At 42.5% G+C, this 25,717-nt stretch overlaps 11 protein-coding genes across 13 annotated transcripts; 5 read left to right on the top strand and 6 right to left on the bottom strand.

Moving 5' to 3' along the window:
* Nucleotides 1-1,291: 1,291 nt before the first annotated feature.
* Nucleotides 1,292-2,676, top strand: RB195_023237 (uncharacterized protein; the record flags this gene model as incomplete). Of its 2 annotated transcripts, XM_064210597.1 has the most annotated exons (4): nucleotides 1,332-1,399; nucleotides 1,459-1,587; nucleotides 1,673-1,759; nucleotides 2,670-2,676. In XM_064210597.1, the coding sequence occupies 4 exons, from the start codon at nucleotides 1,332-1,334 to the stop codon at nucleotides 2,674-2,676; spliced, it is 291 nt and encodes a 96-aa protein (XP_064066478.1). The 2 variants fall into 2 exon arrangements, with proteins under 2 accessions (XP_064066477.1, XP_064066478.1); XM_064210596.1 differs by having other exon boundaries at nucleotides 1,292-1,587.
* A 3,295-nt stretch (nucleotides 2,677-5,971) lies between these two features.
* RB195_023236 (uncharacterized protein) lies at nucleotides 5,972-6,349 on the bottom strand (the record flags this gene model as incomplete). Its single annotated transcript, XM_064210595.1, has 2 exons — nucleotides 5,972-6,150; nucleotides 6,238-6,349. 2 exons carry the CDS (start codon nucleotides 6,347-6,349, stop codon nucleotides 5,972-5,974), a joined length of 291 nt encoding a protein of 96 aa, XP_064066476.1.
* Nucleotides 6,350-6,542: 193 nt separating this feature from the next.
* RB195_023235 (uncharacterized protein) lies at nucleotides 6,543-6,917 on the bottom strand (the record flags this gene model as incomplete). The annotated part of the gene is made up of 1 exon (XM_064210594.1): nucleotides 6,543-6,917. The coding sequence occupies one exon, from the start codon at nucleotides 6,915-6,917 to the stop codon at nucleotides 6,543-6,545; it is 375 nt and encodes a 124-aa protein (XP_064066475.1).
* Nucleotides 6,918-12,912: 5,995 nt separating this feature from the next.
* Nucleotides 12,913-13,134, bottom strand: RB195_023234 (uncharacterized protein; the record flags this gene model as incomplete). Its single annotated transcript, XM_064210593.1, has 1 exon — nucleotides 12,913-13,134. One exon carries the CDS (start codon nucleotides 13,132-13,134, stop codon nucleotides 12,913-12,915), a length of 222 nt encoding a protein of 73 aa, XP_064066474.1.
* Nucleotides 13,135-13,380: 246 nt separating this feature from the next.
* RB195_023233 (uncharacterized protein) lies at nucleotides 13,381-13,986 on the bottom strand (the record flags this gene model as incomplete). Its single annotated transcript, XM_064210592.1, has 1 exon — nucleotides 13,381-13,986. One exon carries the CDS (start codon nucleotides 13,984-13,986, stop codon nucleotides 13,381-13,383), a length of 606 nt encoding a protein of 201 aa, XP_064066473.1.
* Nucleotides 13,987-14,165: 179 nt separating this feature from the next.
* Nucleotides 14,166-14,549, bottom strand: RB195_023232 (uncharacterized protein; the record flags this gene model as incomplete). Its single annotated transcript, XM_064210591.1, has 1 exon — nucleotides 14,166-14,549. The coding sequence occupies one exon, from the start codon at nucleotides 14,547-14,549 to the stop codon at nucleotides 14,166-14,168; it is 384 nt and encodes a 127-aa protein (XP_064066472.1).
* Nucleotides 14,550-14,900: 351 nt separating this feature from the next.
* On the top strand, nucleotides 14,901-15,242 carry RB195_023231 (uncharacterized protein; the record flags this gene model as incomplete). Of its 2 annotated transcripts, none has more annotated exons than XM_064210589.1 (1): nucleotides 14,901-15,242. In XM_064210589.1, one exon carries the CDS (start codon nucleotides 14,901-14,903, stop codon nucleotides 15,240-15,242), a length of 342 nt encoding a protein of 113 aa, XP_064066470.1. The 2 variants fall into 2 exon arrangements, with proteins under 2 accessions (XP_064066470.1, XP_064066471.1); XM_064210590.1 differs by having other exon boundaries at nucleotides 14,916-15,242.
* A 76-nt stretch (nucleotides 15,243-15,318) lies between these two features.
* On the top strand, nucleotides 15,319-15,651 carry RB195_023230 (uncharacterized protein; the record flags this gene model as incomplete). Its single annotated transcript, XM_064210588.1, has 1 exon — nucleotides 15,319-15,651. The coding sequence occupies one exon, from the start codon at nucleotides 15,319-15,321 to the stop codon at nucleotides 15,649-15,651; it is 333 nt and encodes a 110-aa protein (XP_064066469.1).
* A 4,580-nt stretch (nucleotides 15,652-20,231) lies between these two features.
* Nucleotides 20,232-21,483, top strand: RB195_023229 (uncharacterized protein; the record flags this gene model as incomplete). Its single annotated transcript, XM_064210587.1, has 3 exons — nucleotides 20,232-20,464; nucleotides 21,005-21,286; nucleotides 21,372-21,483. 3 exons carry the CDS (start codon nucleotides 20,232-20,234, stop codon nucleotides 21,481-21,483), a joined length of 627 nt encoding a protein of 208 aa, XP_064066468.1.
* An 803-nt stretch (nucleotides 21,484-22,286) lies between these two features.
* On the bottom strand, nucleotides 22,287-22,637 carry RB195_023228 (uncharacterized protein; the record flags this gene model as incomplete). Its single annotated transcript, XM_064210586.1, has 2 exons — nucleotides 22,287-22,399; nucleotides 22,454-22,637. The coding sequence occupies 2 exons, from the start codon at nucleotides 22,635-22,637 to the stop codon at nucleotides 22,287-22,289; spliced, it is 297 nt and encodes a 98-aa protein (XP_064066467.1).
* RB195_023227 (uncharacterized protein) lies at nucleotides 22,510-22,821 on the top strand (the record flags this gene model as incomplete). The annotated part of the gene is made up of 1 exon (XM_064210585.1): nucleotides 22,510-22,821. One exon carries the CDS (start codon nucleotides 22,510-22,512, stop codon nucleotides 22,819-22,821), a length of 312 nt encoding a protein of 103 aa, XP_064066466.1.
* Between the last annotated feature and the right edge of the window lie 2,896 nt (nucleotides 22,822-25,717).

The following is a 25,717-nucleotide window of genomic DNA, read 5'->3' as shown; positions in this document are numbered from 1 at the left end:
CAGATACAACCCTTTTTTATTGGGATAGCAGTTTGCAGTCGCACGCGTCGGCTCTTTGCTATAGTCTGTTGTCCCATCAATCGCATTCGGTGAGACATAATGAATAACAGAACATCTGTCGCATCCGCGATGTATCAAGCCCTGCCTCCAGCGCCTCAGTTACATTCCTAGCTGCAATGTGTGCAGTTGAGACCGCACCGAGGATGCGAGATATCACACCATTTTGATCCATCGGGCGAGAGTCGAACCCAGACCTTACCGGTGAGAGCCGTAAGTCCTAACCCCTAGACCACAGTGGAGAGCATCCGTTGTTTCCTTTTTGTCCCAATGTGGTACACTGGCGCTAGTGGATGTTTGTTTCCTTAATTTTGATAGCCTCTTGTGGGTTGATCCGTACTTAACGTCTCCTGCTGATCTCACAGCAACGAAATTCTCAAAAACGGGCATCAAAACAGTGTCAAGTGACGACTGCAGACGAGACAACATAATGTTCAAGTACTAGACAAAAATGTCTCAAGAGTTCCATTTAACGAGTGATCTACTAAGAATTTCGTAGTCTTGTTTTCCTTCATTTGTTAGGAGGTACATTAAATTATACAGAGTAGCAAATTACATCATCCTGATGTTGGTTGGCCCAAGTATGCAAGTTCAGATATGCAAAAGGGGTGCGTATGGTTAGGTATCCGCAGCCTCCACGACAACCTATCCTTAGGGGGAACGACTGCAACGGCGATTGCTAATTGCGCTGCGTCTGTCTTATGCCCCACCCATCACATGATCCATCTTCGGCCCTCATCGTCTAATAAGGTGCGAAAGGTACCTCGCAGGAGCATGTTATCTATGGCATTGCTTCTGTATGGAGTATCAATCGCTCATCGAACGATTGCACACGAAATGCCAGAAGTAGAAAAAATAGTGTTTTATTTGTGTAAAACAAATAAATCGGAACTTTTACAAACTATTGCAGTACATTACATGCTTAAATTAAATTATCAAATATTCTGTATAAGTGCAAATATATGTCTTCTATATAGTCTTTTCAATCACAAATCTACCACTTCCAGTCTTCCAACGATAGGTTCTCGTTTTTACACTTTTTAACATTCATTTTGGAACATTTTCAGCTTCATTTATGTTTTCTGATGGTTTTTTGTTCTTTTACAAATCTTGCCTTATTTTTACCATCTTCACTTTCTGCGTTGCTGCGTTTTTGTTCCTTGAACCTTCCTAGAAGTCAACTCTATCACGCTACTGCAATACAAACACGGCACATGACCTCAGTTTCGTGGCGATGGATAGGCGTGGCTTACTGATCACAGCTAGCCTAAGATATGCCTGCTCTGGCCTACCAACAGCCTCTTCTGCAGGCAGTTATTCGGCTGCAGATAATCGGCTGCGGGTATTTAACGACCGCCGCCTATGCAAAAGCCAATATTTCGATCGTTATAACCGTTGCAGTGCAAATGTTGTGGTGCACGAAGGCATAATGGCCGAAAATTGTGACATTACATTGAAGATGTTCGAGGCTTGTTGCTGCACCCTTTTTGTCAAGAAATTATGTAACCTGAGACCAGGATTTACGGACAGGTTAATTACCACAAATTGTTTTTGTTGCAATTGTTATCTGTGCGTAAGTTTATCATATCGTAAGAAGTATCAAAGTTCCGTTCAGGTGCATGGTACCTACTGTTATTGTTTACGCATACAATGGGTTGCCCAAACAAGAGATTCTTGTTATCGCTACACAGGCAGAACTTTGGTTAGCTTTTAGACAGCAATCTTGTGTTGTGCACGTTACGTCCAGTTTTTTGTTCAATGTGATAGGACAGTTTACTTTTATGTTAAGGGCATCACTCCACGAATCTGAGGTGGTGCAGACTTCAGGTGAAGTATTCTTATAAGGGATAGTAGATTATGGAGAGGAGGGTGATTCCTTCCATTTCTTCCTAATTGCCGTAAAAAACGGTCCGGAAGATGCGGCGCACAAGGCTGGCGCGCTCCAGTCGAACTCCTTGCAGAAAATAATGCGCCAGAACGCCCGAAGCCGTATCTTCCGGGCCGTTTTTTACGGCAATTAGGAAGAAATGGACGGAATCACTCTCCTCCCCATAATCTACTGTGCCGTATACGAATACTCCACCTGAAATCCGTACCACTTCAGATTCGTGGAGTGATGCCTTTAAGGAGAATTTTTCATATGTTAAGGAGAGAATGCAAATCTTCATGGGCATGTTCACCTCCAATTTTACTAAGCAGTAAAAGTGAATAGCCCTTAGATTACACAGATAAATTGAACATTTTTGTTTAGTGCATTTACAAATCACAAACGTATCCATTTTCTCTCGAATTAGTTCTTCTGAAATTTTTTGAAAGTGGAGACTTTTTTCTTGGAGAACTGAGAAAGTAAAGCTAAGTAATGGTGATTTGTGATTTTTTGCTAGCCAATATCAGTTATGACTTTTTCCCGGAAGTTTTACTGTTGCAACATACCTAAGTATGACAATTGCATCAATAAATTTCGTTGCAGAAAAAAAAGATGTCGGGAAGTTCAAGAGCTTAACTTAAACACAACAAAAAATTTGGATATGAAAATTTGTTGTACGTCTAATCCTCGCATAAGATTAAATCGATGCCTTCTTTTTTTTCTTGAATATTTTCATCTTTTTCAGTATTTGAACAAAGAGTTCTATTCTATCGTTGGTGATTTTTTATGTGGATTATGTTTGCCACTTCGGTACGTGTGTGTTTGTGTTTCTTTTTTTTTTTTTGTTAGAAAGAGCAAGTTTTGCTCCCATATTTTCATATAGTTGTGAAAAGAAAAATTTGTAGTTTGATGGTACAGCAAATTTTCGTTTATACTCTTTTTTCGTAGTGTTTAAAGTGAGATGTTGAGCGTTTTTGCCTCGAGAAAATGAGGTCGGGTAGGAAGGACCCCACGACGTCAAATGAGCGGATCTGTGTCAGAAGGTAGTGATGCGAGTTTCACGATGCTGAAGTGGTGTTTTAGGGAAGTTGAGACGACACGACACGACCTCCTACGACAAGTCATGTAGTTGCGCCGGAACCAGAAAATAGAAGGCGTAAGACAAGTCCCACGAAGTCATAGTGCGCCAACACCAGAAAACAGTAAAATGAAGGGAGACCAGTTGCCTGCATGGCGAATAACCAAAATGTACTCCTCCGTATGTCCACGCTGCTATACGTTACACTTATCATGCTTGTCAGATGATTTCTTCACAAATTATGTACATGCATACAGACATCCGCTTTCTTAACCACTAGCTGTCCACGTGATCAGACGTGAGACCTTTGTCTTTATCATTATGATGATGACTTTCACGTTATTTAGCACTATTATTAGCATATTATTATTATTTAGCACTTCACATCATTCTATGTTAACTGTTGGGGAAGAAGATCAGAAAAAACTTTAGATGTTACAGCTGTGCAGAAGGAAGGAATATCATATTATAAAATTACGGGCTTAGTCTGTCATGTGTGTATATGTATTTCTGTAAAACAGAGTATCATAGAGTAGAGAGACGGATCCCAGGGCGTCGAATTGGTGTGTCAGCGCCACAAGACGATAAATTGGGGTAAGAAAGGTACGACGGGGTAGAATTGGTGCGCCGACGCCAGAAAGCACTGGAAACTGCACAGTTGGTGTGGCCGCGCAAAAAATTGCAGTCAGCATTTATAAGTACAGCAGTACTTATTAATTTCAAGCCGATTCCTCAAAAAGTGAATGAAACGTTGTGAGCCATTCCATAGCCGCCATAACTGTTTGCATCTATTACCCTTCATCCCCATGTAATGTTCCGCATGTCCATTTTCCTTCACATTTGTCTTAGCATGGTAGCATCCTTTCTTCAGAAATAGGAAGTAGATATGCAAACAGTTGTTCAAATAGAAGCTAACAAATCACGTGCTATGACGTGGAAACCTAACTTTATCGGTACGATGATGATAATGGCTTTCACGTCATTTCATTGTTCGCATATCACCCTATGCTAATTATTAGAGAAAAATACGAGAAAATCTAATATTTCGAATATTGTTTCCAAATTGTATCAGTACTGAAGGAATATAGCTGTGAAATTAAGTTGAAATAGTCTCCAAATGAAATGCCGATCCCACTAGAAAAAAGGCTGTCAAGTCTTTTATCAGTACTTGAATTGCTTCAAAAAATGAATGATTAAGACGTTGTTAGGGAAAGGAAAATTCATTTTAAATTTACGGAAAATGTTACTACTTTTAATTCTTGCTAATCAGTGAAGGCGAGCGAAGCGAGAACCATAAGAATTTCGAAGTCTGGCGTTAGCTGTACGTTCTGACTGATTAATGGATGAAAAACAAAACAGAGGATCTTCATGACTCAACCTAGTTTGAAGATACCTCTTGGAAACAGCATACCATGAATCTGACGTGCTATGGATTTCCCATGGAAAGCTGCACTGGGTCGTAGATTGCGGACAACCACTGGTTTCGCTCATCTTTCTGTGATCGTCGTAAGAAACGGCATGGAAATCGCTTCAGCTCCTACAAGGTTTACACGATCCGTTCCCCTCAGCAGTCTATAGATCAGTTTAACTTGAATAAGCTGGTGAGGAGATCTTATTGGTCCTCTAAGGGTTGCTAGTTGATGTGTCGCGTGCAAAAGAGTGGCGCGTTGCAATGTAAGCCGTCGCAAAACGCGCCGACTTCCCGGCCGTTTTTTTACGGCGGCTACTGAGAGATGAACCAAACCACCTAAGTTTCCGCAATCTACGAGCCTATATAGAAGCTTTCCATGGGAAATCCATACCACTTCAGATTCGTGGTGTGCTGCCTTTAACCATCCGAAACGTCTCTCCATTGTTTCTTCAGCCCTTACTTTCTATTCTTGCGAGGTCAAGTTCGGGCCTTCGTTCAACCTCGTTTATCACCGCTAGCTTCCTACAGATTCAACCATTCTTTGGCAACTGTCTCTTTTACTGAGGTACATTGCTGTGAGTTGGTGAGACCCAGACAATTTGTTTTAACCGTAATCGTTTTGAATGTTGTAACCACGTTCAGTACCTCATTTCCAAGGGATAGGAGATGAAAGGCCTACAACTTTCATCTCTCATAAACCGAGCATCACTTGGCCAAGATTGCACTATTTAGGTAATTTTTTAGTACCTAAATAGTGCAATCTTGGCTGCAGGAGTTATATCAGCAAAATGATGCTTCTGTACTTCAGCAGTATTTAGACCTCTATATCTCTGCAACAGACAATTTTCAGAGAATTTATATTGATGCCCTATATAACTCACTCAGACTGTACTTCTTGGCAAATCTGCGGTGAAATCGGAACACGTGAGCACAAGTAATTTTTTAAAATCTTAACTGGGTTTTCGATACAGGTGTGCTTGACAAAAATTAGATTGAAAGATTTTGTAAATTGTGCATTGTTAATGTCACAAAGTAATTGCGAAAGTTGTAGATGTCAAATTGAAAATCTTAAGTGGTATTCTTAGGGAGAAATTAATACATGACATAAAATAATATATTAATACATACATGAATTAATACATTAATCATGACGTGGTGAGGGAATCCACGACAAAAGCTGGTGATGGAGTTGTAGATTGCGGGGTCAGAGGTGGTTCCTCTCACCCTTCCCTAATCGTTCTGAAAAAAGGCGTGGAAACCGCTTTAATTCCTACGAGAAACGCTCCTCTATGCATAATACGTTCTAGTCCCCTCAGCAACCTATTCATAGGTTTCACTTGAATAGACAGTCGAGGAGAACGTACTGACTTTCGACCGCTGCGCAGCTGGATGCGGCGCGTGTAAAAGATTGCGGCGTTGCAGCTGAAATCATAGTGAAAAACGGAGTCTTTCGCGCCATTTTTTTTTACCACGATTAGGGAGAGATGGGCGGAACCATCTCTGATCCGCAATCTACGACACCGTATAGAGTTTGTCCATCGGAAATCCATCACCTTGATCACCTTGACTCCCGTTGATCTTCGAACTGGTCGAGCGGGCGCCAGTAATTCTTCCATTTGTCCCGATCGCGTGCCAGAGTAGCCCAGTGGTTCTTCCTTTCGCGTGGGACACGAAGAGCATCATATTTTTCTTTGAAGGACTTCGTGGAGAAATCTGACCATCGGGTTGGCGGTCTTCCTGTAGTGCGTTTAATATCGCGGGGAACCCAGTCGCTCACGGCTCTGGTCCAACGGTTGTCATTAAAGCGCATCACGTGTCACTCACTTATTTTACTTTCCTTGGCAAACTCGGCGGCGTCTCTGATCTTCAATCGTTGACGTAGGAGAGGACTTCGAATCCCGTCCCTCACTTGCGTGAAGCGGGATGCTCCTAGCATCACTCTCTTAATTGCGCGTTCAATGACGCTCACCGCGTTTTCTTCCTGCTTGCAAAATGCCCAGGTTTCCGAAGCATAGGTCAAAACAGGAAGTACGGTTGTGTTGACGAAGCGAGCACGGAGCCGGGTGTTCCTTCACCACATCCTCGGTGCTCTTATACGCTCACCAAGCAGCTCGTCTTCTCCTGCCCAGCTAGGAGGTCAGGTCATTCATCATGTTCAATTCCTGACCCAGATGAACATAGCTGCATTCGGATATGTTCGTTCCGTTGAACGTGAATGGGGCATCCGAGATCCATCCGTTCCGCATGAATATCGTCTTTTGCAGATTCAGCTGAAGACCGATGCATCCACATGTTTCATCGATTTCGGTCAACATTCGTTCCGCTTGGCTGATGTCAGGTGTTATCAGTACAATGTCGTCAGCAAAGCGCAAATGGTGTAGCTGCCGACCATCAACTTTCACTCCCATGTCGTTCCATTCCAACTTTCGCATTGCGTCCTCGAGGGTGGCTGTGAATATTTTGGGTGAGATTGTATCACCCTGTCGGACCTTGGCTCGCGTCATCAGATCTTGGATGGCCGCTTTCTATGCAAGCGTACGTGCGTTATAAGTAGAGATCGCCATCCTAGTCCTTTTCCGTTTTGGTAGTCTACATGACTCCTGCAACCCCGTCCTACTTGGCGCTACCGTACCAGGCTTTCCTCCGGAATCAGGAGACTCTTTTCTATTACTGTGTTTTGCGTAAAAATCTCCCAGGAGCACACCAGCTCGATAATTTATTCAAAGACCATGAAAATCACGACTACTTACAAAACGCCCTCGAACAACACATTGACTACATCGCGTCTTACAGCTCGAAGACGAGCCTACTGAAGAAATGGAGATGTCGGGATGCAGTCGCAACAACTGATGGCAGTCCGCCAACAAGAGAATAGTCTCGCCTCCTCGGCCACGCCACCCGGCTAAGTCCTAAGATTCTAAAAATCTTAACACTTTTCTAAATGGGAACAAAATTTTTTAAATTGCTCTATTCTACTTGATCCGCAATCTACGACCCCGTATAGAGTTCGTCCATCGGAAATCCATACCACGTCAAATTCGTTGTGTGATCAGTTCAGTCGAAGAGCCTTTCTGTTCAAGGTTTTTGCTGCTCGACATAGAAGAATAGCAAAATTTGTTAAACGTACAAACGCACCCACCTAATACGTTTTGTTAATTTAATTATGCCACTACCAGTCTAAACGTCCGATTAATGCCGGATTTCAGACTTCTTGTGGATCTCGCTTCGCTCCCCTTCACTGATTAGTAAAAATTAAAATAGTGGTAACTTCCGTAATTGTTCGCACCAGAATTGAATTTTTCCTTTCCTAACAATACTTTTTTCGTCCATTTTTTTTTGGAAATTCAAACATAGATGAAAGATATAGTAACCTTCTTTCTAATGAAGAAGAAGAAGAAGGAAAAGGAGGGTGTCGCATTTGAGAGGGTCGTGTCACACGACCGCGCTTTACCCCGCGTGTAAGTACGGGTATAGAGTCAATAAATGATTATTATTATGTCACTAAATGACGATCGTGAAGGGACAAAGACGTGTCTAGGTAATAAAGGAAGACTAACTAATAGGCAGTCAGATCGTCGAGGATGCAACCGGTGGGCGGTAACCATTGCCACATTGGCTTCTCATCAGGAAAATAACAGAAATGTGAAGGCTTGAATGGATGTAGTGGCGCGGTAGAGAGAGAGAAAGCGGATTGAAGCGAGGCGAGACAATCTCGAACTGCTGCAATGAATGGGGCGAAACGGGCATAAAACAAATAATGTAATAACTTGGCGCTGTAAAGAGCGACTAAGATTGCTCAAAACCATAGGAATTATACTTACGTAAAAGAGGAGCATGTAAATATAATATTTCTGACGTTCTCCGGCAGCAATTAAGAGTGTAATTGTAAGTACAGGGCAAGAAAATCGCAAAATCCGGGGCCTGTTCGCATGAACTATTATATTTTGTTTTCCTAGGTTTAGTTTTTTTTCTTGACAGCTGTGTTGGTAGTAAAACGGTTTTAAAAATATTCACGTGTCGTTCGTTGTACTTACGCGTAGGTATAATAGAGCAATTTAAAAAATTTTGTTCCCATTTAGAAAAGTGTTAAGATTTTTAGAATCTTAGGACTTAGCCGGGTGGCGTGGCCGAGGAGGCGAGACTATTCTCTTGTTGGCGGACTGCCATCAGTTGTTGCGACTGCATCTCGACATCTCCATTTCTTCAGTAGGCTCGTCTTCGAGCTGTAAGACGCAATGTAGTCAATGTGTTGTTCGAGGGCGTTTCATAAGTAGTCGTGATTTTCATGGTCTTTGAATAAATTATCGAGCTGGTGTGCTCCTGGGAGAAGATGCAGTGAACATGGTTATCAGTTACGACTGTCACCTGCCTCAGAGTAATGAGATAACTTGAGAGGAGGCGAGACTATTCTCCGCTTGGTGGACCGCCTCCAGCAACACCCGATGTATATTAGTTGTTAAGAGCGCATCCCGACAGGCCCTCTTATAACGAAGTTATTCGCGATCTCCCACAGCTCTTAGCTTTCCTAGTCATTATTTTCCATTAAATCCCCTTTTAAACTACTGTAAACTAGGTAGAATTGAATTCTTCATTTTTCGAAATGGTTCCACGTTCCTGACCCTTTTGCGAAAAATTAAACTCAGCCGAGTGTCGAAACTAAGAGGTCACATTATTAATTATTCTTTTTTTCGTATTCTCTCTAACGAGTACCAAAGTTTTTACAAAATTCATACCAAGGATTAATCTGCCGTTTTAAAACATTTTGGGGTGAATACTGAACCTGATATTACTCTTCTAAACAGTGATTATTTATCAACACATGAACAACGTCAAAATCAAAGACATTTCGAATTAAATACCAAAATGGAATTTTTGAAAATAAAACGTGAAGAAATCATAAAACGTGATTTCAACTTTCTTTTCGACCGAATATTATGTCATTATTATATTATACTATTATTAGTATTATATTATGCCCTTCAAGTAACTTCAAGGTTCGAGGAATTAAAAGCACAGCCCAAGTAAACCCCATTATTGCAGCCGAAATAGAAACAATATCTTCGCACTTCCAGCAGGAGATGTTTTGATGATCTCCAATTGTGAACCAGTTTTGTTATCTTTTCACCCCGGTACGCGTAGGAAAATCTATTTACTTTGCGCAGCCTGGAACGAAAAATTTAACTACATCTAGCCCAAAAGCTCACTGTGGACATCTACCCTTCGGAATTTACAATAATGGTACTAAACATTACAAATCCCCTTCTGGTTACATACACATATCTCATATTCATACTAACCTCCCACATGTTCAAGATGTTGTGTTCAACTCACCACCAATTTTCCACTCTGACCTCGCTAGGTTATCTACAGACATATACCTCATCAAAAATAGACTCATTTCAGAAAATCTACCTTCCATAAAAAAAAATAAAAATCGAAAAGCGTGATGGTTCTATCAATTCAATACCAGATGAAGTTGAATAAGAAACAGTAAATGCAGTATCGTATATGAAATCTAAGGCAACGGATATCCTTTGAATAGAAAAAGAAAAATGATACATTTGCTCGGATTACATACTTTAGTTAAAATTATTGCAATCGTAGTCATCATCTCATCAGCTTTCGTACTTTTTTGCTACTCTTTGTATTCAATTTCCCACAAATCGCATAATCTTTCAAATTATATGTAAGATTATAGTAACCTCATTCCACTTCCTTTTAGCTAAAAAATCGAAAAAGAACAAACTATCTGCACCAAAACCTTCTCCCCAAAGAATAGATGTTATTCGACGAAATTTCTTACTTCGACGCTCTCAAATAGTGATACTGTTGAAATCGAACTCAACAACCCCACTCTGCACGAGGAAAATGTACAACAACAGAATCCAGAACAACCAAACCCACAAGTGTGAAAGTTCCACCTTCCTTGAATCTTGGCATAGAGATCGCAACTTGTCGATAGTCAAATTTAAGTAACAGCCAAGATTGTAACGTTAGCCGCAATAAAGTTTGTTAACAATCTTGGCTGTTGCTTAAATTTGACTATCGACAACTAAACCCACATTTCTAAATTTTCTTCCGAATGTTTCTTCAATACAACACAACTCTATGTCGATCATATTTATATCAAACTTAGCTCTATATCCACTGTAGCATTTTTTGATACAGAATCAGAAGTGCAATACAAACAGAAAGCACTGCTAACCTTATTAAAGAAACCATTTACAAAGCAGAGCTATCTGAATGTATAACAGCTAACGGCGCTTATAAAATTCATAGGTCATACCACCCGTTCTGATAATTGGTGATAAATCTATGAAAAAACAGTTTCATGGTACCTGCTGAAAACTGTACCACAGAATTCCTCTTATCATCTTACCAATGATATCATTGCGAAATTTGCAACTGATATTTTCATTGGTTACAAAAACAAATTAATATCTTTTGACAATATTTCAGTCCAGATCATATTTACAAATAACCTACAATTTACCAAGCTCGAAATTCCGGTCTACCTAATGAAGGATACTTTTCTAAAGCCTCATTCAGATAACGTTCTTATCGATGCACTAAATTCATATTTTCCACATGACTGGGATTTTTTCGTACATGACGACTACTCACTAACTATACCATACGGAATAGCTGTAGGAAAAACGCTATTCGTACTAGAAATAGTAATATTGCTGTCCTTCGCATTTCGAATACCTATTTATCCATACAAAATCAGATTAATCACAACAGCTAACTACGTAGCAGAAGAATTAACATGGTCAACAATCTTCTCAGTCTATCAAACAGAAACTCGCTTACAAAAAAAGAGTTATTCCAGCATCCTGAGAAAGATATCCCACCAGAAGCGGACGTTAGTAAAGACATATATATGCCATTGTTTTCCTTTAGCGACACATTTCCAGTTGAGAAACGTGTAAACATTAACAAATCCACCCTAACGGAACGAGAAGTCACTGTTTTTTTTTAACTCTTGCGAAACTACCAGCACTGTTTCGCAGGACCTCCTGGAAATTTAGGACAGTGTAATGATACTATAGCACACGAAATTAAATTCCCAAAACAATGTCCATATCGCGTTCTTTAAAAAAAAAGACAAAAAATTAAACGACAAATAGACGGAATGTTACGAACTCGTATAATTGAACAAAGCACAAGCTAATTAGTATCTCTTATTGTTTTAGTCAAAACAGGCTCCAATGAAGATCAATAGCAATTTACAGTAGAATGTCGTCAAATAAATGTCATAACTGTAAATGAAACTTACTGTAATCCACACATTCAACATTATGTATTTAGCCAGTGGAAAACAAATTTACAGCGTCTTAGATTTCAAGGGCAGATTCTTTTAATTTCCTCTTGAAGCCAATCATAAAGAGCGCACCGCGTTCTCACCATTTTTAGGCCTCTTTCAATTTACAGTAGTGGCTCAAGGTTTGAAAAGTGCCTCAGAAAGATTCAAAAGAGTTGCAAACAACCTCATCCGCGAATTACGCACATGTTGCTTTGCGTACATTGACGACATAATAGTTGCCATTCACTCAATCCGTCTGGGATTCATGAAATGACAAAAATCATCCGTTCAATATCGATAGACGAAAGGATACCTGACTAATGGAGACACGCTACCATAATTCCCCTCCACAAGAAGTTATCCGTCACGGACCCTAAGGTCACGGACCCCCTTGTCATACTCCATTTGCCACTTCAAACGATGTTGTACATCCTTCTAATTTTCGAATTGCAGCAGCTGTTCTTTGTTTCATGTCATCAAGCAAACGAACGAACTTTTCTGGTAGTCCATCGGCGCGGAGCGCGTTGAGAAGACGGCTTCGATGAGGAGAATCGAAGGCAAAAGACCAGAAATGCTAATTGCATTGGCTTCGAATACCGCTGCCAGATTTCGATCAGTCTCCTGACGATGAACACCTGGTCAATCGTAGATCGACCAGGACGAAAGCCAAGTTGCTCGTCGCGTGCTGTATCTTTGCGATGTTTAATAAGTCGTTCCAGGATAATCTGCCCCAAAACCTTGGTATATAACACTCAGAAAGGAGATTCCTCGATACTTCCTATGTTTCGTGACAGTTATCTTCTTTTGGAGGGCAATTATGATAGCGTGCTTCCACGAGTCAGGTATCCTTTCGTCTATTCATATTCAACGGATGATCTTTCTCATTTCACGAGTCCCACATGGAATAAGATATTTCAGCATTTCTGCACTAATCCCGTCGTCTTCACCAGATCTTACATTTTTCATCTTTTGGATGCAGAGCAGAACCTCTGATTCAGTCAGTGGTTCCTCATTAACCGCATATGTCGGCCTCTGAACGTTCTCGAGCTCAGGAGCTGACGGCACTTGCCAGTTCAGCAAGGTTTTTAAGTGATCCCTCCAAATTTGAAGGGCTGCTTCACCGAGAGCTGTGGAGTTCTACTGGCAATGTTGAGGACTGGAGAACATCTTTTCATTCTGCCGCTATACTGCTTTCATAAAGCATAGACTTTCCGCGGGTTCTTGTCCTCCCACGCCTTTTCAAACTCCTTCGCTCTCGACGTCCACTCGTTATCGCGGTCTTGTTGCAGCTGACGACGCAACTTCCTTCTAAGACGCTTTTTCTGGTTGAAATCGCCAGTGCTACGGGCGGCACATACAGAATTGTACGTGGATCCTGTCTCCGCAGATGCAGAGGCAAGCTTCTTCCGTGGCATTTAAACCGGGAGTTTTAACTGATTTCCCCGAGTTTACAAGTCTAGCTAATGAGGTAAGTACTAGCCTATGTGTTGCTGTTTGAGTTTGCTTACCGTTTGGGTGCTTTCTGTAGGGTGATGAGGCGCTTGAGAGGATAGGTCACTAATGGCTTTGAGTTTTCCAGGCTCTGACGAAGGCGATATCGCCGAAACGTTAGCCGCTGTTTATTAAAGATCGATACCAATCTTGGCTACAGCTCAAGGAAATCAGTTAAAACTACGTTTCAACATGCCGAGATTCAAAGACAGTCGAACATGGGCAATACTCAGAGAGGTACCAGTAAACCGGGAGTGTTTTCTTTGCAGCGTCCTGGACGCAATTCGTAAAAGAATCCACATCGTAAAGCTTTTTCCTGGTCCGTGCTCCGACATGAACAGACATACGTTGGCGGAAATTCTGCATTCTTCGGCTTTCAGACCTGCCATGTCGATTTTCGGTTGATGAGGTACATCTCGCTTTCTCTTGTGGTCCCGTATCTTAATGCTGAGAACAAATGGGCGGTGGAAAGAGTCGAAAGCAACGTCCCAAACAGCTCCGGATTTCTGGATATCCAACTGAGGGATGTTCTTCGTCAGAACGTAGTCGAGCTGAAGTTTAAGAGTCCTCTTCTTCCGCTTGCGCTGCTCTTCAGGCGTTAAAATGGTTGATCCTTGCCACTTGAGCTGATGGCGTCGACGATTCTTCTTAAACGTGGAAGCGATGATGAGGCCCATGTGTTCGCACAAGTCGACCAGACGGTCACCGTTGTCCCACGTGCGCTCCGATGGATAATACCATCTTTCTAGCACATCAGATTGTAGTTCGAGTCCCATCTTCGCATTTGCGTCGATTCAGACAATGACTACCTGGTGGCTGGGTATTTTAGGCATCAGCGCATTGATTTCATCACAGAAAGCGTCTTCACTGTTGTCCTCAGCGGTTTCCGTACGTGTTCCCGTACACTTCCGATCCAGAGTTTACGTCCTCTGCGATCCCGCAGTCGTAGAAAGGCTCATCTAGACGACGTTGAGCCAAATTCCTCCACTAGGTTGTTGCAATCGTTCCTCACAGCTACCTCGCAGCCACCTATTTTCTTCTCATCCGCATCACCGCGGTATATAGTGTAATTTTCGATGCTGATGACAGGCCGATCTCTCATGCGTGTTTCCTGCAGTGCACCAAACGGCACAGAGAGATCTCGCAGAAGCCTAGATAGCCTAGATAGGGTGGTTTGTGGGAGTTCACTTGACAGCGACCGGCAGCTCAGCGGGACGAAACGAATGGTTGTTGCCAAAGATTCTATGCTCCTTTCAGGCAGTCGACCTTTCAGGTTGTGGGCTTTGGCGATGTGTTGGACGACAGCACCTTTTTGCAATGTATGGGAAGCTTTCGCCATATAACAGTGCAGGTTATATATCTCGTACGTTCCCAATGTGTACACTCGAACGCCTGATTGCGTTTAGTTACAGCAGGGCCACCACGAGCAGGTAGCAATCAGATTTGTATACGCGGCCCCTGCTGCTCCTAAAAACGATTTATTGTGTTAGGGCCGCGTATCCAAGTCTGATTGTTACCTGCAAGCGGGGGCCCTGGTTTTACCAAACGCAGTCAGAAACTTGAGTATACGCATTGGGAACGTACGAGCTAAATAACCTGCACTCTTATGTCACTGGCAAAAGCTTCACACACATTGCAAAAAGGTTGTGTCGTCTAGCAACATGCCAGTGCCCATACACTGAAAGGTCTAATGCCTGAGGGAAACATGGAATCTTCGGCGACAAACATCCGTCTCGTTACACTGAACTGCCGGTCGCTGTCAAGTAAACTCCAACAAGTCGCTCTATCCAGGCTTCTGCGATATCTGCATGCACCGTTTGCTGTATCGCAGGAAACACGCATCAGAGATGGGCCCGTCATTAGCATCTACAATTACGCCATCTACTGCGGCAATGCTGATGAAAGGAAAGCAGGAGGCTGCGTAGTAGCTGTTAGGAACGACTATAACAACCTGGTGGAGGAGTTTGAATTAACGTCGTCAAGATGCACCATCGCACAATTGCGGGATCGCAGAGGACACTCAGGATCGTAAGTGCTTACGCACCTACAGAGACCGCGTCGACCACAACAAGGACGCGTTTAATGATGAGCATACGTTCATATCCAAGATGCCAAGCCAGAAGGCGGTATTTGTCGGGATTGATGCGAACGCAAAGGCTGGACCTGAACAACAATCCGATGTGCTTGGAAGATGGTTCTATCCCATGGAGACATCGGACAACGGAAATCGTCTGATAGACCTTTGTGAGCAGACGAATCTCATCATTGCATCCTCGTTTAAGAATAATCATCGACGCCACCAGCTTACGTGGCAAGGGACAACACCATTAACGCCAGAACAGCAGCGAAAGCGGAAGATGCCGACTCTTAAGCTTCAGCTCGATTACGTTCAGACGAAGAACATACTTTTGTCAGATATCCGAAAATCTAGAGCTGTCTGAAACAAACATTCGATTCCGACAACCGCCCAGTTCTTCTCAGCTTTATGATACGGTTTCAGAAAAGGTATCGGGGGCTCAACATCAACGGAAGCTCGACTTGGCAGGTCTCAAAAACGAGGACTGCAGGAAGAATTTTCGCCAACGAGTGTCGATCAAGATTGGATAACGGACCAGAAAGAGAGTGGACGACGCTTACTCTTTCACTAAATGCATTCAGAACGCTGCAAAGAAAATGCTCCCGGTTTTAGCATCGAGGAAGAAGTTCGCCTTTGCATCTGCGGAGACAATATCCACGTACAATTCTGTATCCACATCTTGCCCGCACTACTGGTGACTTCAGCCAGGAGAAGTTTCTGAGGAGGTTGCGTCGTCAGCTAAAACCTGATCGTGAGAACGAATGGACGTCAAGAGGTTGAAGGAGTTTGAGAAGGCGAGGGAGAACAAGCGCTCGAGAACGGTCTATACCCTGCTAAGGCAGTATAGCGGCAAGATGAAGAAGTGTTCGCCTGTCCTCAACACTTTCATAGTCTTCTTTCTAAACGCGTCAGTTGTACATTTGCAGAACATTCGAACTTCAGCTTCAAACAATCCTTATCAATATATTATAGACAAAATTTAAAAATATCACGCAAAATATAGGTTTTCCTCCTGTTTTCTATAAACAGTTATCAAAGAGTGATGTTTTGGCATAAAATGACGTGAAAGACATCATCCTACAGATAAAGATAACGTTCCACGTAAGATCACATAAACATCTTGCTACTATTTAAGCAGCCATTTGCATGCATGTCTCCACTTTCTGAGAACGGCATCCTGCAAACTTGAGGCGAAAGAAGGTAATAGGCACGCAGAGGAGTCATAAAGGTGAAGAGCAAAGCGCCAAGTGGTTACGGCTATGAAACGGCTGCAAAAATATCTTTTGCATCATGCACACGAAGTTATTGCGCCCGCGCGAGCCGTCGCACCCCACATTACAGCTATCTGGCGCCGGCGCACCAATCCGACGCCGGTGGACCCGTCGCACCCCACATTACAGCTATCTGGCGCCGGCGCACCAATCCGACGCCGCTGGACCCGTCGCACCCCATATTATAGCTATCCGGCGCTGGAGCACCAACCCAACGCCGGTGGACCCGTCGCACCCCACATTACAGCTATCCGGCGCTGGAGCACCAACCCAACGCCGGTGGACCCGTCGCACCTCATATTATAGCTATCTGGGGCCAGCGCTCCCACCCGACGCCGCGGAACCCGTCGCAACTCATTTTATAGCTATCTGACGCTGGGTGGACCCGTCGCACCCCCTTTTTCGAATTTCGTGACACACAGACACACACACAGACACACACACACGAACTAAGCTCGTTATTATATATCATGATAAATATTATGCTATATAATAACGCGCTTAGTCCGTGTGTGTATGTGTGTGTTTGTCTGTGTGGCACGAAAATACTCCATAATGATGCAAAACTCTACAGCGGAGAGGTGCCGAACCATCGCGTTGCACCTGATAGGCGAGCACTTTACCTTTTCACCGCTGTCCAAAGCTATGAACTAGGTTGGTGCAAAAGAAATGCAGGTTTTTCTACCTAAAATCTAAATTAATATAACTCAGATCTAACAAAATTTATTTAATCAAAGTAATCTCCATTGCAATTAACGCACTTTTGCCAACGAGAAACGAGCTTCTTGATGCCAATATCATAAAAGTCTGGGGTTCTGGAAGCGATGAATTCATCGAAGGCAGTTTCTGCATCGTCTTGGTTTCTGAAGTGCTTCTCCCGCAAGAAGTTATCAAGGTGCTTGAAAAAGTGAAAGTCAGTAGGCGAAAGGTCTGGCGAGTATGGTGGATGATCCAGAGTTTCATAGTTCAACTCATGCAGCTTTTACCGTGTGATCAATGAGACGTGAGGTCTAGCGTTGTCATGATGTAGGATTGCTCCTTTTCTATTGATCAATGCCGGGCATAAACTTCGCAGTTTCTGGTGCATTTCGTCGATTTGCTGGCAGTACTTTTCTGCTATAATTGTTTCACACGGGTCCAGAAAGGTTCAGAAAAGTTATCAAGTATTGGTGGACGGCTGCCATGTGGTTCGTCTTCGAGGCTGGTGCCGGCACGAAACTTTTGGAACCAACGTTGTACTGTGCATTCGTTGATACTTCCCTGGCCCCATACTTCGTTGAAATTTCGAGCGGTTTGAGCGACAGTCCCGTCCAGTTTGAACTCGTAGAAGTAAATTTGACGAAAATTACGACTAGACATCTGAAAATAAAAACCATATTATTTTTATAATAAGCGACTTGAATTAAATTCCATATACATATTTAGAAAACTCATATAATAAGCTTTTCAACAATGTATAATACCTCGTAAAAAAAGTCCTTAGTTTATCAAAAAAAAAAGTGTTCAAACTAATAAAACAAAAAACATGCCTTTCTTTTGCACCAACCTAATAACTATGTATGTTGGCTTTGATAAGGCAATTTAGTTCCTCTCATATGTTAGTGAAAGTAAATAAACTTTTATGTGAACGTATACTTTCAGATTTGCAAACTATCATGCTATATAATAACGGGCTTATTCAGTCACGTGTGTGCGTCTGTGTATGTGTGTGTCTCAGTCAAGAAGTTCCAAAAAGAGAGGGAAACCAACACTATGGCGTCGGTTTGGTGCGCTGGAGCATCAACGCGGTAAAATTGGGTGAGACGTGTACTACGGCGTTGAATTCGTGCCCCGGAGCCAGATAGCTGTAAATGGGGTGGAACGGGTCTCAAGGGGTTGAAATGGTGCGCCGGTGCGAGAAAGCTATAGAGTGGGGAGAGACGGATTTCACTGCGTCGGATTGGTGCGCGGGAACCCCAACGCAGTAGAATAGGTTTTTGTGGTTCCTTCGCATATCTATTTCCCAGCATTTCTCCCTGATGCTGCTAACATCCTTTTTTCAGAAAGAGGGAAAGCACGTGCGAACGGCTGTTTAAATACAATACATAACAGCCAACAATTTACGCGATCTGACGTAGAACGTTATTGTTATCACTACGATAATGATATCTACATCATTCCATATTAGCACATCATTTTGTGCTAATAGTTAAGAACGGAGGAGACTCATACTTCGAATAATGTTTCCAAGTTGTGGAGGTTTGAAAGAAACATAGATCTAAAATTAAGTTGGATTGCTCCCCAAAACTAAGCGTTTAGGAAAAAACCATAAAATCTTTCATCAATGCTTAAATTTTCGGGTAAAAAAAATTGAAGAAAGCGTTGATAGAAAAAAGCAATTCTAATTTTCCTGAAAAAGTCGTTACTGTTATTTTTTATTGATCGGTGAAGGCGAGCGAAGCGAACACTAGAATAAGCCTGATGCCCGGCTTTAGCCGGACGTTCAGGCTGGTTTATAAAAAATAGAAAAGAATAGGATAGATCTCTTATTATTTTGATAGACCAAAATAAAAGCAAGTTTGTTGTAAAAAAACAGTCATGTCGCTGTTTTTTCCAACCTCCCGGTGTTTTTGGAATTTTGATGGGACAAAATTTAAAGTTTCCCTACTTTTTTGGACTTATCCCATCTAAATTTTAAGAAAACCAGGTGGTCCGGAAAGGAGAAATTTTGCACATGGGTGTTTCCTTAGTCCCTCGATCCGAATATATGGATGATTTTTTTGAAACGCCATTCCGTGCGCACTGTTAGGTCTGGGAGATCGGTTATTTTGATGTATTTTTTCACCTCTTAGTCTTTTTGAATTTTTGATGGCACGGATTTTTAAATTTTCCGACTTTTTTTTGGATTTCTCCCATCTAAATATTTGAGGGGACCAAAGGGGAAAATGCCTTTTTCCCATCTCTGTCTCATCAAAACTCCAAAAAAAAAGCAAGGAGGTAAAAAAAAGAACTGCGAAGTGGCCATTTTGCAAGGCAAACCCGTCTCCATTCAAAAGAAAATAACCTAAATTTTTTCTTTCAGTCCTCTTATGACAAAGTAATTCGCAATCTCCCAGACCTAACAATGTACCAAAGAATCTGAGCTTTTTTGGTCACTAAATTCCAATAATACACTTCCAAACTACATAGACTACATATAGTTAAATTCTTCATCTTTCAGAAGTGGTTTCGAGTTTCTTACTCTTTTGCAAAAATTTGACACCCTGGTGTCGAACCTACGAGGTCTCATTGCTAAGTTGTCAACATGATGTACATTTTCAAAACTAAATGTTGGGGTCTCAATTTTGTCTTACAGCTGAAACTAAGTATAGTACTTCGTAACTTATGTTTCATTTAATGTTATTTTTTGTAATATTTTGTAATGTTTGTGTCCTGGTATTTCAATCAATACCCCAATTCTGTATTGTTATTCTATGTTTTTGTGCATACTATCACATATTCTTTGTGGAAACATTCGGCATTGTAAAGACCTACATGTTTGGCCAGGAGGCTTGCTTATTTAACGACGTTTATTTGACGACTTCTCCCTCACTAGATCATCACAGCCCGCTAGTCGCGAAGCTACGTGGCGCGTCCCCAGGTAGCGGATAGGGGGCTAATCGCGGACCGAAAGCGACCTTGTGCCTGCCCAGAGATGTGGGTGGATTCAGGGGATGGACTTCCTGTTTCTGCGGTGCCAGGATCGGATCATAATACCACCGTATCCCGCACGTCGGTCCGGCCAAAAGTCTGCAATCAAGCGACTGGGAGGTGCAAGGGAGGCGGTTTGGAGTCGCCTCCAACAAATAAGCTCCACATGTCCACTCCGGAAGAACGCAATGTTCTCCCAAAATCTCATGAAACTAGAGGCTTGCAACCTGGCCAGAGGTTTTGAAATTTTACGCATGTCACAATACTAGAAGGCTCTCCTAATTCAGGAGGAAAGCCTGGTACGGTAGCGCCGGGAAAGACGGGATTGCAGGAGTCATATAGGCTACCAAAACGGAAAAGGACTAGGATTACGATCTGTACTTATACGCACGTACACTTGCATAGAAAGCGGCCATCCAAGATCTGATGACGCGAGCCAAGAAGATTAAGTACGACGTCATCGGACTGACCGAGACGAGACGACATCATCTCTCAACGCCGTATATGAAACTGAAGAAGAACTGTTCTTAGGAACATGCGAAAGTAGAGGTGTTGGTGGAATTGGCGTCCTCGTCAACACGAGTATGACAAAGAACATCGACTTTTTCGAACAAATTACGACTCGAATCGGACGTCTGCGGATGAGAAGATGTGGTCCAACACCAGCTTTGACTACCTTCGTCGCTTACGTTCCAACATGAAGCTACGGAGAAGAGGAATTCGAAGCTTTCTACATGGACCTGGAGAAGTTCTAGCGAGAAGATCATGCATTCTAAGGTCGAAGGTCATAATTGGCGATTTCAACGCCAAAGTTGGCCCAAGAAGAACGCCTGAGGAACTTCACATCGGCCTACAATGGAATGACCAGGGGGAGAGGCTCTCCGAGTTCATCACGACGACTAAGACCACCCGCGGGAATTCAGAATTTCGGAAGCCCTCCTCTCCACGATGGACGTGGGAGTCACCCGGTGGAGGGTACCGTAATGAAATAGACTACATCATCGTCAATAAAAGGTTCTGCCTGACGGACGTCGCTGTTATGCCAAAGTTCTATACGGGGTTGGACCGTCGTCTCCTCCTTCGAGGAAGATTTTCTTTCACACGGAGAGGAGAAGAATGCGATGTTTACAATGCGAACTTCCAGAACTATTATTAACTGGGATCTCTTCGCTACGCTACATGGAATTCGAGATGACTCTGTAATGGACAACATCGACGAGGAGTATGACCGGCTCGTTGAACACCTTCACGACTGAGCGAAGAAGGCTGAGAGTTTTAAAACCACCAAGAGGCGCCTTTCTCTTGAAACTCTTGAGCTGATACGCCAGCGTGGAGCAGCACGAGCCGCAGGGAACCAAAAACTCACGTCCGAGCTCGCAAGGCTTTGCAGAGAGGCGACAAAGGAAGACCTCAAGAAGAGAAGAGCAGAAGTGCTTGCTGAAGCTGAAGAAACGGGGAAAAGCATCCGCTCTGCCCGCCAAGGCTTCGCCAGTCCCAATACAAGGATGACTGCTCTCCGGAACCCGAAGGGAACAACCATTGCATCGAGAAGGGAATGGAGAAAATCATCTGCGACTTCTACTCTGATCCCTTCGACGGCCATGTCCATTTGTCTCCACACTATGTCAGGGAAGATCATTCAGAGGTTCTTCCGGCCGAATATGACATGATATCATGTCGGTAAGTGGAAGAAGCTCCCGCCAATTCTTATCAACATTCTGACGAGGCGTTTTACACGTTACCTGTCGGAATGCAAGGTTCCTAGAGCGTGTAGGACCAGCAAGACCGTATTATTGTATAAAAAGGGAGATCCATATGATATCGGGGACTATCGCCCAATCTGCTTACTGTCCGTCATCTACAAGCTCTTTACAAGAGTTATCCTTAATAGGATTGAAAAAGTCTTGGATGAAGGACAGCCATGCGAGCAAGTAGGGTTTCGAAGAGGATTCAGCACGATTGACCAAATTCACAATTTCGAAACGAGTAAATCGAGGTATCACGAGAGTACAAAATGCCGCTCTGTCTCACCTTTATCGACTTGAAGAAAACCTTCGGCTCAGTTGAGACGGAAGCGGTCATAGATGCCTTGGACAACCAAGGTGTTCCTACTCAATAGATAAAGGTACCTCGAGAGTTGTACAGCAACTTCACGACCGGAATTTCGCCATTCTACAAGAATATCATCAGTGACGTGAGGAGCGGGGTCCGACACACCAACCTTACCCAAAATATTCACAGCCATCTTCGAGAACGCAATGCGAAAATTGGAATAGGACGACATGAGAGTGAAGGTTGATAGTCGGCAGGTACACCATTTGCGCTTTGCTGACGACATTGTACTGATAACACCTAACATCAGCCAAGCGGAACGAATGCTGACCGAAATCGATGAAACATGTGGATGCATCGGTCTTCAGCTGAATCTGCAAAAGACGATGTTCATGCGTAACGGATGGATCTCGAATGCCCCATTCACGCTCAACGGAACGAACATATCCGAATGCACCAGCTACGTCTATCTGGGTTGGGAATTAAACATGATGAACGACCTGACCCCCTTGCTGGGCAGGAGGAGACGAGCTGCTTGGTGAGCGTATAAGAGCATCGAGGATGTGGTGAAGGAACACCCGGCTCCGTGCTCACCTCTTCAACACAACCGTACTTCCTGTTTTGACCTATGCTTCGGAAACCTGGGCATTTCGCAAGCAGGAAGAAAACGCGGTGAGCGTCTATAGCTGCCTACGCAAAATCTAGCCCACTCATCGCTAGCCGTTTCCTTGTCGTTTAATAAAATCCAGTCCACTCTTCGCTGGCAAAAGCAAGCTAATCGCTGCTTGAGCGTATTCCTTGTGCAGTAAAGTCACTGCCTGCAGCGTACCATCGCTAGGATTTCTATTACGCCACCACGACGCTAGTTTTCACAAAAAGCCTATACTGCTGAGCAGGGTGAAGCGTGTGTTGAGAATTTCTCAACAGGAGGTCGTAATAGGGGTGTCGGAGCAGGGGGGTCGTAAGATAGGATCGGAAAATTAAGAAAAAAAATTAAACTAGGGGTCGAAATATCAGAAAAAAAAATGTAAGGAGCAAAGAGAAAAGGAAGACGGGGTTGTCGATTTAAAATAAACATATATTAAGGCGTACAAAATTTAGTGTAATTTAGGTATACATCATTCAGCAGAAAAACAGAAGTGAAAACTGCTTTTTTCAGACGTAGTGCTGTAACTTGAAAGAGGATCAGCAGTGAATGGCATGTTTTCACCGCATATCAGAATATATTGACAACTCAAACGTATTCTAAGGTTTTTTTCAGGTCCTGATATCTGCGACTAAAAATGGAATAGTTGTCTCAAGGAAGAAAAAACGTCAATGATGCATATTTAGTACTTGAGTTCAGAATAAATTTGTTTAAAATTTGAATAAATGATTGAAGAAGACTTGCGGTTGAGGAAGACTATTGTAGCATAAATAGTGAAGCTAAAAAAAAAGGGTACACAAACCAGAAAATGACTTTTAAGAAATTTATTCTTCATAATTCTGGTAATGAACTACTGCACTTTTTGAGCCAATCTTGAAGATGGATGACTTAGCACTTTTTTTTGCTGCTCTAACTTATGCTTGATGATGTCGGAGTCGCTTAGGTGGCTCAAACCGTGCAAAATCATCGTCGCACGTGCAAGGCGGTAAGAGAGTCCACATTACCTGAACGAAAATTAAAGCCTTCAGAAAGGAGAAAAAGTTCGTAGACAAAGGAAACACACCAGTGGCAATAGCATCCTTTCTGAAATAACAAGATTTCTATAAACAACCTTCTCGGTTACTTTTGCATTAGCACAAACGATGTGAAATCTTGAATAAATGCGACGCATAATAAATGACGTGATAATGTTGTGGAGGTGATAAAATAGAAAACCAATTATTTTAAATGTAATTAACTACCTAAAAGTTTTGATCCTTTCAAAAAATCGACTTGTTGTCAAACCCATCAAGTTTAAGCACTACAAAATTGTGTGTTACTAATTTATGTGAAAGAAATGAAACTAACCAGAGGTGACTTCGCATTAAGTACTAAGAGACCATAAGAGGCAATCTTCATAGCTTGCACAGTGCTTCGGCACTCTTCGTTAGAGCCAATTCAATATATTGAAGATCCGCAGTTCTACGGAAACGTAGCGTCGAAAATTTGCTTAGGAACGGATGAAAAACTTGATGACAAACGAGATCTTCAGAAGCTAACAGAAGTGTAAGAGCACTAAGTAAAAGTATAAGCATAGTTGCAATGAAAAGCAAGTACGCTGGCTCAAGTTGGTAAGTGTAGTGCAGATAAAGTGCATTATGCGTGACCTTTCACTATCGATCGCTTATTTGTGGGCGATTACAAAGACTTCGATAAGGACATCTGTTAATTGGCCATTACATCCTCTGTTGAAATAATGCTGATGCTGATGATTCGATGCCTTGCTTTCTTTATTGTGACGGTCAGGGATCAATCCCTGCCAAAGCTACTATTTTTGCATTTAGCGTAAAAGAATTTAAAGAGCACATTTCTCACCTGACAGTGACGAATTTCTTACTTTTAGTCGAAAAAGCAATTCTGGTGCTGCTACTGAGCGAAAGAAGACATCTACAGGCGCAATTAGGGTTAAAGTTAGTACAAAGCAGGCTCCACGATTTTGAATATCAATGCTCAAAGTGAATTCCAAAAAATATTGTTGGGTGCGATCTGTAGGGAGAAATTTCTTCTATATTTCTACAAAGTTTGGTGCCTCTAGCTTTTCTAGTCTTTTTGAAACCTAGTTGAGAAAAGTCCCAATTTTTGCCTCAAATTTTTGAGTTTTTCTCAACTAGCTTTTGAGAGAACCAGAACACCTACAGAGACCAAAATTTGCAGCTGAGGGTTTTCCTTTATGCTCTATCCAAATATGGGATCGAATTTTTCAACGGCGCTACCGTAATCTTGCCATGGGAAAAGTGCGAAATCTCAGATTTTCGACAACGCGTCAAAATCTGTGGGACTTCAAACAAATTTCCATAACTCAGCTCATAGTTTATAAAAACGAATTCGGTTTGAAGTATATTGTAGAGGAAGATTTTTGCTATCGCGAATCTTTTTGCTTCTTTACAGGTGGTTCTCCTTCTCAAAAAAGCTAGTTGAGAAAAAGTTGAGAAAAATGCTAAATTTCTCAACTTTTTCTCAACTAGGTTTCAAAAAAACCAGAGGGTCCCAGGAGAAGATTTCTCGACCATTTTATAGCGCAAATCCTCTTCTACAGAACACATCCACCCTTATCTTCCTCCGTCTCTTCATTAATGTGTTATTCATCTTTATTTCAAGCTAACAAAACCCGACCTGTCCAGCAGTAATTTCCAATTAAGGCCTGGTTCCAATCGCGAAAGCAACCTCTATATAACAATTGTATGTGGCAAACAGTGCTCTGAATGCAATTCCAAAAAACTGCCGGTGAAGTGCTCTTCTGAGCCAATTTTTTT

The sequence above is a fragment of the Necator americanus genome, chromosome X (assembly GCF_031761385.1).
Source record: "Necator americanus strain Aroian chromosome X, whole genome shotgun sequence".
Lineage (NCBI taxonomy): Eukaryota > Metazoa > Nematoda > Chromadorea > Rhabditida > Ancylostomatidae > Necator > Necator americanus.
The sequence above is the reverse complement of the archived record's forward strand: the minus strand, read 5'-3'. Positions and strand labels throughout refer to the sequence as shown.